Source organism: Bombina bombina, chromosome 2, assembly GCF_027579735.1.
Source record: "Bombina bombina isolate aBomBom1 chromosome 2, aBomBom1.pri, whole genome shotgun sequence".
NCBI lineage: Eukaryota > Metazoa > Chordata > Amphibia > Anura > Bombinatoridae > Bombina > Bombina bombina.
Window position 1 is genome coordinate 373140369 of NC_069500.1, and position 12573 is coordinate 373152941.

The 12573-nt window shown below is 41.1% G+C and overlaps 1 protein-coding gene across 1 annotated transcript in view; it reads right to left on the reverse strand.

The window, feature by feature from the left end:
- DHX37 (DEAH-box helicase 37) overlaps positions 1-12573 on the reverse strand; it is a 324396-nt gene that overhangs the window by 175228 nt on the left and 136595 nt on the right. The window contains exons 16-18 of the mRNA XM_053701847.1: positions 11047-11279; positions 5435-5546; positions 3856-3962 (exon numbers count right to left, since the gene is read on the reverse strand). Coding sequence (XP_053557822.1) covers positions 3856-3962; positions 5435-5546; positions 11047-11279 — 452 coding nt within the window. The remainder of the gene's footprint in view (positions 1-3855; positions 3963-5434; positions 5547-11046; positions 11280-12573) is intronic.

Here is a 12573-nt window from a genome sequence, read left to right on the forward strand (position 1 = left end):
GGATGTCCCCAGGGCAGTTGGCCCGGACAGATACATCAAGAGAGGGATTCCCTCATTCGGTTGGACAGATCAGAGTGATCGCCGTTCCAATGTCTCAACATGCACAACTTAAGAGGTCTGAGATGGAACCTGGAGTATGGAATAACATATATGCTGGATACCATGAGCCCAATCACCTCCATACACCGGGCCACAGATGGCCTTGAGGAGGTCTGAAGGGCAAGACAGCTGGATGCAATCTTGCAACATCTCTGATCTGTCAGGAATATCTTCATGGATATGGAATCTATTATCGTGCCCAAGAATTGCACTCTGTTGCTGGGAACCAGGGAACTCTTTCCTACGTTTATCTTCCATCCATGAGATCGAGGAAAAGAGGAGGAAGAAGCGCTCTCGAATGACCCTCTGCGAGACTGCAGGACGGAGCCTGGACCAGAATGTCGTCCAGATAAGGTGCCACTGCAATACCTCTGGCTCTCGCCACCGCGAGCAGCGCTCCCAGAACCTTCGTAAAGACTCTTGGGGCAGTTGCCAGGCCGAACGGTAGGGCCACAAACTGGAAGTGTTGGTCCAGAAATGCAAATCTTAGGAACCTGAAGTGATCCCTGTGGATCGGCACGTGAAGGTAAACATCCTTTAAATCTATTGTAGTCATAAACTGTCCCTCTTGAACAAGGGGCAGAATAGACCTGATCATCTCCATCTTGAACAATGGGACTGACAGAAACTTGTTTAGGCCCTTTAGGTCTAGAATCGGGCGAAACGTGCCCTCCTTCTTTGGAGCCAAGAAAAGGTTTTAATAATACCCCAGACCTCTTTCTGCCAAAGTTACTGGTACGATTACTCAGAGAAAGGAGAGATCCCTCACGCACTCTAGAAAGGCATCTAACTTCTCTGGTCTTGATGATAGATTTGACAGGAGGAATCTGCCCCCCTCGACGGATGAGTCTTGAGCCCTATCCTGTAACCCTGGGCGATGACCTCCAAAACCCAAGGGTCCTGAACGTCTCTGATCCAAGCCTCCGTGAAAAGAAATAGTTTGCCCCCTACGCGATCCAGTGACGGATCGGGGGCCACCCCTTTATGCCTATTTTGACTCTGCTGGCTTCTTGCTCTGCTTGGCTTTGTTCCAAGATTGAGCTGGTTTCCAAGATCCCTTAGACTGCTCGGTTTTCATGGCAGGCTGCTGGCATTGGGACTTGCCCGAACGAAAGGGACAAAAAGTAGACCCCTTAGGCTTATTCTTCTTATCCTGCGATAGGAAAGCACCCTTGCCTCCTGTGACCGTGGATATAATAGAGTCCAGGTCTGGACCAAAAAGAACTTTACCCTGAAATCTGCATCACAGATGAATTAGCTACCCTTAAGGCCTTATTTCGTTCCTGTATCTCCTCGAGGGGAATCTCTACCTCGACCATAAATGACAGAGCGTCACACCAGTAGGTAGCAGCTCCAGCCACCGCAGCGACCGCCGCTGCCAGTTGAAAAACGAACCCCGTGAGCTGAAACATCTTTTTGAACATGGATTTCAACTTTTTATCCATGGGCTCCTTGAACGAAGAGCTATCTTCGAGTGGGATAGTTGTGCGCTTAGCGAGTGTGGAAATAGCTCCATCCACCTTAGGGATGGCCCCCCACAGCTCAAGTTAAGAGTCCGGAATGGGGAACAATTTTTTAAAAGAAGTAGAGGGAGAAAAGGATGAGTCAAGTTTCTCCCATTCGTTCTTAATAATATTAGCCATCTTAATGGGGACCGGGAAGGTCTGAGGCACCAAAACTCGTCAACGCTGATTGCTTATGGAGCTGTTAATCTGAGTCGGAATGATTTCGCAACAGACCCTCCCTGCATCTCCGGACTCTCATCCATGCTCTCACTGAGAGGCTCACAGGACTACTTAAAACTCCAGTCCCATTCCGAAGAGTACTACCCTCCATAAGGGCTTACTCCGAATCTTCTGGCACTTCTCTGCCAACCTCCTGTGACGAAAGCAAAGAATGACTGGGGGATGAGGGGAGTGGGGTAGGTATTTAAGATTTTTGGCTGGGGTGTCTTTGCCTCCTCCTGATGGCCAGGTTCTTAATTCCCACAAGCAATGAATGAAGCTGTGGACTCTCCTCCCATTAAGATGGAAAGCTGGTTTATGCAATTTGCAGCATTTTGAAAACCTAGATTACAGATTTTGCTTTTTGGCCTCTCAATGGAGCGTGGGATAAAGCACAATTTTTACATGACAGCAGGAAGTGTGTAATGTCTCATTAAAGCTGTAAAATAACTTTGAAATTAAAGTGATGGTAAATCCTAGCGTTTTTGAAATGCTAGGATTTACCAGTGCTATAAATAAAGAGAACTTTCAGTCATGAAGTATAAAAACTTAATGCTGAAAGTACCTTTATTTGCCCGCAAATTTATACAAAGCTGAGCACCTCTGACCATCCACGGCAAAACACTATTTTCCCAATAAGGTGTCCTTTCCACTTCTAAGCCAATAGCATGCTATCCATGCGGCATAATGCCGATCGGCTTCCATGGGTGGCCGGAGGCACTCAGCTTGGCATAAACGTGCTGGCAAATAAAAGGTACTTTCTGCATGAGTTTTTTTTTTTTACTTCATTACTGAAAGTCCCCTTTATATATAGCACCAGTAAGTCCTAGTGTTTCAAAAATGTTAGGATTGACCATCACTTTAATAGGAAATCCATGCTTGTGCACAATTTTTCCATAGGAACGAAGGAAAATAAAAAGATGCAAAAAATACGCAAAATAAAACAAAATGCACAAAATGTGCTAGTCACTTATTATTGCACTTTTGCTTGATCATAACTATTTTTTTAACCCCACAAACGGGATAAAATCAGACATGAAACCAAAAAAAATATATATATTTCTGTGATTCAGACAGAGCAAAAAAAATTTGAGAGTTTGATTTAATTATTTTATCAAATTTGCTTTGTTTCCAAGAAGTAATACCTAGGTAGGCGTCTGGAGCACTACATGGCAGGAAATAATGCAGCCATCTATTGCTCTTGCAAATGGATAACATTCTTGCAAAACTGCTGCCATATAGTGCTCTGGACATGTGCATGGCTCCTGAGCTTACGTCCGTGCTTTTCAACAAAAAAGATAAGAGAACAAATAAAAATTGATAATTAGAATGTAAGAACATTATTGTGTTTCATGTCCCTTTAACATCAGCTCTAAATTTGCAATGCACTGCAGACTCAGAGCTGAACACAGCTGGTGTCCAAAGTTTAGCACTCACTTCATTAAAACCGTAACTTTATCTAACTTCAGTTAAAGTATCAAACGGAAATCAGAGAACATCTTGAAGATTAAGTAAATGTTAGTCAAGTCTAGAGTTATTTAAACGAAGTGAGCACTGGAGTGTGGACCCTCCTCTTGCCGGTGGAAACCTTACCACCTTCTATAGGTCACTATTTTGATGCTTGAATAGACTGAAGGAGGGAGAACTGCACATGCTACTTGAATTCAGGGCAGCCACTGTATTTTTAAAAGGCCGCTTAAATTACTAACAAACTTAGGCACTTGCTGAATGCTTTAAGCATCATGAGACTTTGGTATTATAGAATCCTTGTGACCTGTCGACACCTACTTATTGCTAGCACTCATAATTAGGAGCAGCACATATGTGCTGAATACAAATTGTCTCAGTGGCTGTTTTCAGCTCCTGGCCAGTACTGCATTGCACATCCCGGAGCTGGCTTTATTTTCTAACTCCTTTTGTGTAGTTTTTAGTGTAATAATAAAATGTGCTAGCACATATTATATATATTGTATTATTAATATTCTATGTCCCTTTAATCTGTCTGTAGCCTGGTGAGTAACAGCAGCATTACCTGCCCAGTTTTGAGGGTTCTTGAAGTGCACCAAGAGATATTAATAATTCTTCAGCAGCAACCAATGCATCTGTGGAAGGCGGTGTGGGAAAGGGGAAGTTTATAACCTAAAGAAATAAAATAAAGATTATTGTAGGTGAAAACTTCAATAAAAAAAGACAATCATTTTAATACATAAGTTATAAAAGTTTGTCATATACAGATAAGTGAGCTTTGCTTTGCTCACAAATCAGACATGTAAATACATTGATATGTTTAACATGAGTCATTTAGAATTTAGATTAATTCCATAATGCACCCCAGCATTGGCTGTATTTACTGCATTAGTTACAATGGAGTTCTCATGTCAGAAGATGGAGAACTTTTGTATTGTTAATAAGCACAAGATTTGTGTGGCTGAGACAATTATACATGGAATTTGAATAGGAATTACAGAAAGTAAGGCTGCCTAAAAATTACAATTGCTGATCAAATATGTCCTATTTATGCTGTTGCTTGTGATTTTGAATAGTGGGTTACTATATTTTTTTCTCTCTCCCACTTTTGGCCTCTATGTTTGATTTTGATTAGACCTGCATAAATCTGGTCCATGATGGCTGCAACCAGGGCACGACTAACTGGAAATAATGAGCACAACTCAAGCAATGAATTAATATAAATACAATCTTAATAGATTTTTAGCACCGATTCATCCATGCTCTCACTGAGAGGCTGACAGAACTACTTAAAACTCCATACCGAAGAGTACTACCCTCCATAAGAGAGACTATCGAAAACTTCTGACACTTCTCTGCCAACCTCCTGGGACAAAAGGCAAAGAATAACTGGGGGATGGGGGAAGAGGGAGAGGTATTTAAAATGAAGGTAAACTTTGATGAATGAAAGCCTGTTTTTTTTAAATACTATTAAAAACAGGGGCACTTTCATTAATCAAAGTTTAGAAAGCAACAGTTTTGATTAAAAACTTACCTTTGTTTTTATCACAGCCAGAGCAGCTTACCCCACCCGTAGATCCTCTCTTCACACGTCATCAATGACTAATCCAGCTTCCTCCAATCAAGGCATGGCCTCAGGCAACGACTACCCTGGGGGGAAAGCCATGATTGGAGGAAGCTGGATTAGTCATTGATGACGTGTGAAGAGAGGATCTCCGGGTGGGGGAAGCTGCTCTGGCTGTGAAAAAAAACAAAAAGGTACGTTTTTAATCAAACGGCTGCTTTGTAAACTTTGATGAATGAAAGTGCCCCTGTTTTTAATAGTATTTTTAAAAAACAGGCTTTCATTCATCAAAGTTTACCTTCACTTTAAGCCTTTGGCTGGGGTATCTTTGCCTCTTCCTGGTGGCCAGGTTCTGAATTCCCAAAAGCAATGAATGCAGCTGTGGACTCTTTCCGTTTATGAAGAAAAGTAATGCTATTTAGGTACCATACTATGGTGTAAAGTACTGCCATTTAGGAACATTACTACAGTGTAAAGTAATGCTATTAAGGTACATTACTATAGTGTAAAGTAATGTTATTTAGGGACATCTTTATTTGATTGCCACTACATTTCATAACCTTAGGGTACCTAAACTTACCATCTCAATGTTTAAATCTTTCATTTGTAGAACTAAATCTTCTACAGGTCGTCTTGTCATTTCAGGAAGAGAAAATTGTTCAAAATCACTGAACACAGCAGAAGAATACAACCTATTTGGGTGAGAATTGCAAATCTAGTCAGACTTTTTTTTTATAGATCTTTAGAACATATTAAATAACCCTACTGCTTGTTATTATGTTAAATATTTTGGAAAGGAATGTAAAGGACACACAATAATACATATTAGGCATTGTTTAGAAACAAGGGATGCACTGTATCTAAAATATGTCACAACCTTTTATAAGATAAAACAATTCCAAGGCATTTTCTCCATTTACACATCCTGTTATCAGTATTACGGCTAGATTTGGAGTTTTGTCGGTAACGACCCGAAAAACTAACGCCTGCTTTTTTCTGGCCGCACCATAAAAATAACTCTGGTATTGAGAGTCCACATAAAGGCTGCGTTAGGCTCCAAAAAAGGAGCGTAGAGCATTTTTAACGCAGCTTCAACTCTCAATACCAGAGTTGCTTACGCAAGCGGCCAGCCTCAAAAACGTGCTCGTGCACGATTCTCCCATAGGAAACAATGGGGCTGTTTGAGCTGAAAAAAAACCTAACACCTGCAAAAAAGCCGCGTTCAGCTCTTAACGCAGCCCCATTGTTTGCTATGGGGAAACACTTCCTACGTCTGCACCTAACACTCTAACATGTACCCCGAGTCTAAATACCCCTAACCTTACACTTATTAACCCCTAATCTGCCGCCCCCGCTATCGCTGACACCTGCATTTTATTTTTAACACCTAATCTGCCACTCCGTAAACTGCCGCTACTTACATTATCCCTATGTACCCCTAATCTGCTGCCCCTAACACCGCCGACCCCTGTATTATATTTATTAACCCCTAATCTGCCCCCCTCAACGTCGCCTCCATCTGCCTACACTTATTAACCCCTAATCTGCCGACCGCAAAGCGCCGCCACCTACGTTATCCTTATGTACCCCTAATCTGCTGCCCCTAACACCGCCGACCCCTGTATTATATTTATTAACCCCTAATCTGCCCCCCTCAACGTCGCCTCCATCTGCCTACACTTATTAACCCCTAATCTGCCGACCGCAAAGCGCCGCCACCTACGTTATCCTTATGTACCCCTAATCTGCTGCCCCTAACACCGCCGACCCCTATATTATATTTATTAACCCCTAATCTGCCCCCCTCAACGTCGCCTCCACCTGCCTACACTTATTAACCCCATATCTGCCGAGCGGACCGCACCGCTACTATAATAAAGTTATTAACCCCTAATCCGCCTCACTAACCCTATAATAAATAGTATTAACCCCTAATCTGCCCTCCCTAACATCGCCGACACCTAACTTCAATTATTAACCCCTAATCTGCCGACCGGAGCTCACCGCTATTCTAATAAATGGATTAACCCCTAAAGCTAAGTCTAACCCTAACACTAACACCCCCCTAAATTAAATATAATTTACATCTAACGAAATTAATTAACTCTTATTAAATAAATAATTCCTATTTAAAGATAAATACTTACCTGTAAAATAAATCCTAATATAGCTACAATATAAATTATATTTATATTATAGCTATTTTAGGATTTATATTTATTTTACAGGTAACTTTGTATTTATTTTAACCAGGTACAATAGCTATTAAATAGTTAAGAACTATTTAATAGCTAAAATAGTTAAAATAATTACAAAATTACCTGTAAAATAAATACTAACCTAAGTTACAATTAAACCTAACACTACACTATCAATAAATTAATTAAATAAACTACCTACAATTAACCTAACACTACACTATCAATAAATTAATTAAATACAATTCCTACAAATAAATACAATTAAATAAACTAGCTAAAGTACAAAAAATAAAAAAGAACTAAGTTACAAAAAATAAAAAAATATTTACAAACATAAGAAAAATATTACAACAATTTTAAACTAATTACACCTACTCTAAGCCCCCTAATAAAACAACAAAGCCCCCCCAAATAAAAAATGCCCTACCCTATTCTAAATTAATAAAGTTAAAAGCTCTTTTACCTTACCAGCCCTGAACAGGGCCCTTTGCGGGGCATGCCCCAAGAAGTTCAGCTCTTTTGCCTGTAAAAAAAAAACATACAATACCCCCCCCCCCCCCCCAACATTACAACCCACCACCCACATACCCCTAATCTAACCCAAACCCCCCTTAAAGAAACCTAACACTAAGCCCCTGAAGATCATCCTACCTTGTCTTCACCTCACCAGGTATCACCGATCCGTCCTGGCTTCAAAATCTTCATCCAACCCAAGCGGGGGTTGGCGATCCATCATCCGGTGGCTGAAGAGGTCCAGAAGAGGCTCCAAAGTCTTCATCCTATCCGGGAAGAAGAGGCGATCCGGACCGGCAACCATCTTGATCCAAGCGGCATCTTCTATCTTCATCCGATGACGACCGGCTCCATCCTGAAGACCTCCACCGCGGACCCATCTTCATCCGGCGACGTCCAACTGAAGAATGACGGTTCCTTTAAGGGACGTCATCCAAGATGGCGTCCCTCGAATTCCGATTGGCTGATAGGATTCTATCAGCCAATCGGAATTAAGGTAGGAATATTCTGATTGGCTGATGGAATCAGCCAATCAGAATAAAGTTCAATCCGATTGGCTGATCCAATCAGCCAATCAGATTGAGCTCGCATTCTATTGGCTGATCGGAACAGCCAATAGAATGCGAGCTCAATCTGATTGGATCAGCCAATCGGATTGAACTTGATTCTGATTGGCTGATTCCATCAGCCAATCAGAATATTCCTACCTTAATTCCGATTGGCTGATAGAATCCTATCAGCCAATCGGAATTCGAGGGACGCCATCTTGGATGACGTCCCTTAAAGGAACCGTCATTCTTCAGTTGGACGTCGCCGGAAGAAGATGGGTCCGCGGTGGAGGTCTTCAGGATGGAGCCGGTCGTCATCGGATGAAGATAGAAGATGCCGCTTGGATCAAGATGGTTGCCGGTCCGGATCTCCTCTTCTTCCCGGATAGGATGAAGACTTTGGAGCCTCTTCTGGACCTCTTCAGCCACCGGATGATGGATCGCCAACCCCCGCTTGGGTTGGATGAAGATTTTGGAGCCAGGACGGATCGGTGATACCTGGTGAGGTGAAGACAAGGTAGGATGATCTTCAGGGGCTTAGTGTTAGGTTTATTTAAGGGGGGTTTGGGTTAGATTAGGGGTATGTGGGTGGTGGGTTGTAATGTTGGGGGGGGTTATTGTATGTTTTTTTTTTTTACAGGCAAAAGAGCTGAACTTCTTGGGGCATGCCCCGCAAAGGGCCCTGTTCAGGGCTGGTAAGGTAAAAGAGCTTTTAACTTTATTAATTTAGAATAGGGTAGGGCATTTTTTATTTTGGGGGGCTTTGTTGTTTTATTAGGGGGCTTAAAGTAGGTGTAATTAGTTTAAAATTGTTGTAATATTTTTCTTATGTTTGTAAATATTTTTTTATTTTTTGTAACTTAGTTCTTTTTTATTTTTTGTACTTTAGCTAGTTTATTTAATTGTATTTATTTGTAGGAATTGTATTTAATTAATTTATTGATAGTGTAGTGTTAGGTTTAATTGTAACTTAGGTTAGTATTTATTTTACAGGTAATTTTGTAATTATTTTAACTATTTTAGCTATTAAATAGTTCTTAACTATTTAATAGCTATTGTACCTGGTTAAAATAAATACAAAGTTACCTGTAAAATAAATATAAATCCTAAAATAGCTATAATATAATTATAATTTATATTGTAGCTATATTAGGATTTATTTTACAGGTAAGTATTTAGCTTTAAATAGGAATAATTTATTTAATAAGAGTTAATTTATTTTGTTAGAATAAAATTATATTTAATTTAGGGGGGTGTTAGTGTTAGGGTTAGACTTAGCTTTAGGGGTTAATACATTTATTAGAGTAGCGGTGAGCTCCGGTCGGCAGATTAGGGGTTAATAATTGAAGTTAGGTGTCGGCGATGTTAGGGAGGGCAGATTAGGGGTTAATACTATTTATTATAGTATTAGTGAGGCGGATTAGGGGTTAATAACTTTATTATAGTAGCGGTGCGGTCCGCTCGGCAGATTAGGGGTTAATAAGTGTAGGCAGATGGATGCGACGTTGAGGGGGGCAGATTAGGGGTTAATAAATATAATATAGGGGTCGGCGGTGTTAGGGGCAGCAGATTAGGGGTACATAAGGATAACGTAGGTGGCGGCGCTTTGCGGTCGGCAGATTAGGGGTTAATAAGTGTAGGCAGATGGAGGCGACGTTGAGGGGGGCAGATTAGGGGTTAATAAATATAATACAGGGGTCGGCGGTGTTAGGGGGAGCAGATTAGGGGTACATAAGGATAACGTAGGTGGCGGTCGGCAGATTAGGGGTTAAAAAAAATTATTAGAGTGTCGGCGATGTGGGGGGACCTCGGTTTAGGGGTACATAGGTAGTTTATGGGTGTTAGTGTACTTTAGAGTACAGTAGTTAAGAGCTTTAGAAACCGGCGTTAGCCCAGAAAGCTCTTAACTACTGACTTTTTTCCTGCGGCTGGAGTTTTGTCGTTAGATGTCTAACGCTCACTTCAGACACGACTCTAAATACCGGAGTTAGGAAGATCCCATTGAAAAGATAGGATACGCAATTTACGTAAGGGGATCTGCGGTATGGAAAAGTCGCGGCTGAAAAGTGAGCGTTAGACCCTATTTTGAATGACTCCAAATACCGGCGGTAGCCTAAAACCAGCGTTAGGAGCCTCTAACGCTGGTTTTCACGGCTAACGCCAAACTCCAAATCTAGGCCTTAGTATTTTAGTACATTCCAGCTCCAGACATGAAAATAGTGTGTACTAAAGAAATTGAATGGTGCTTGCGGTCACCTACTGTGACCTTGGGGACGGCTGGGGCAGCCTTCTAGGACTACACTTTAATGGTAAATTTTATACTTAAAAATGTTTTTTTTTTAAATTAGAGAATAATGTAAAGAAAACACCTACTATAGGAGTAATAAGTGAGCTATTAATGTGAATGTCTGATCATATTCCAGTCAAATTAAGAAGCACTAAGGAACTTAGTGATGGTAAAACCCAAGTGTATAACAAACGCTAGGATTTACTATCATTAAAAACAAACGTTAGTTTATCTCATCGTTTCTTAAAAAACTATGTTAAACTCAGCCTATCTGTAAGGAAAGAAGATCGCTAACTCTGTGTCTCTGGCTGCCCACGTCACATCACTTTCTTCAATGAGGTGAAGTTTCCACCTCTAGACCAATAGCTATGTGGGTCAACTGACATCCTAGCACGGCTATTAGTCTAAAAGGTGAAAAGGTCACCTCATTGGAGAAAGCACTGGGCCGTGGGTTGAAGGAGGCACTGTGTTAACGATAAGCTTTCCTAACAGATAGGGTGAGTTTAACATTTTTTTACGAAACAATGAGAGACACTATAATTTATGTTTTGTGATGGTAATTACTAGCGTTTGTTATACACTTGGATTTACCATCACTTTAATATCGTTTTACCCTAAACAGAACTTTCATAATAAGACACACCTGTAACAGTGACCAGGCTCTGTACGTCCAGCTCTACCAGCTCTCTGATTGGCTGAAGCTTGAGAAGTCCAGTCCACTCTGAAGGATGACACACCTGTGATCTTGTCATAGAAACGCTTCTTAACTTTGCCACTATCTACCACATACTTTATGCCTGGGATGGTGAGGGATGTTTCAGCTACATTGGTTGCTACAATACATAATCGTGTCCCATTGGGTGGGGGTAGGAAAACCTGCAAGTTAAAAAGGAAACCTAATTGGTAATGGATAAATATTATAAATTGCTAACAAGTATATTACTAGATAACAATTCCATGTTTCTCAGCTTTCCTTCACCAATATATTAGGAAATTACTAATTTTACCTATCCTCACTCAGTAATAATCCACTTTAAGGTTAGGGCTCTGCCATAAAATATCTTTGTCCTCTCACCTAAACAGATCACCTCCACTTTTAACCCACCACTCTGATTTTCACTAAAACCCAACAGCCATGTCAGTTACTCAGACATTGTAGCATTTCTTCTTAAACCCCCTCATTCCATTAGCCATCCTTAATACAAGATGTGGAATATGAATACCTGCTAGCCTTGCTTACTTTAAGGGATACTAAACCCATTTTTTTTCTCATTCATGATTCAGATAGAGCATGCAATTTTAAGCAACTTTCTAATTCACTCCTCTTATAATAAAAATGTATTTGTTCTCTTGTTATGTTTATTTGAAGAAGCAGGAATCTAAGCTTAAGAGCCAGCCCATTTTTAGTTCTGCACCCTGGGTAGCGCTAGCTGATTGGTGGCAATCCAGATGTGGAACCAAAAATGGGCCGGCTCCTAAAGCTTACATAAATGCTTTTCAAATAAAGATACCAAGGGAACGAAGAAAATTTGATAATAGGAGTAGATTACAAAGTTACCTTAAATGGCATGCTCTATATGAATAAAAGAAAAAAATTGGATCTCTTGACCTTGAACCGTACTTTGGAACCTTGGCAATTTAAGGGAACGCCAACAGATCCAACTCTGGAACTCCCCACCTGAAGGTTATCTGAGAGAATACTTCCGGATGGAGAGCCCACTCCCCGGGATGAAAAGTCCGCCTCCCAGTTGTCCACACTTGGAATGTGGATGGCAGATAGAAGACAATCGTGAGCTTCCACCCACTGCAGAATGCGAGTCACCTCCTTCATGGCTAAGGAACTCCGAGTCCCTCCCTGATGGTTGATGTAAGCCACTGAGGTGATGATGTCCAACTGGAATCTGATAAACCGGACTAAAGACAATTGAGGCCACGATGATAGCGCATTGAAGATCGCTCTTAACTCCAAGATGTTTATGGGAAGAGAGGACTCTTCCCGAGACCACAGGCCCTGAGCCTTCAGAGAACCCCAAACAACTCCCCAGCTGAAAGGCTGGCGTCCGTAGTCACAATTTCCCAGTAAGGTCTCAGAAAACAAGTGCCCCGAGACAGATGTTCCTGAGACATACACCACAAGAGAGAGTCTCTTTTTAGAGGGTCCAGATTTATC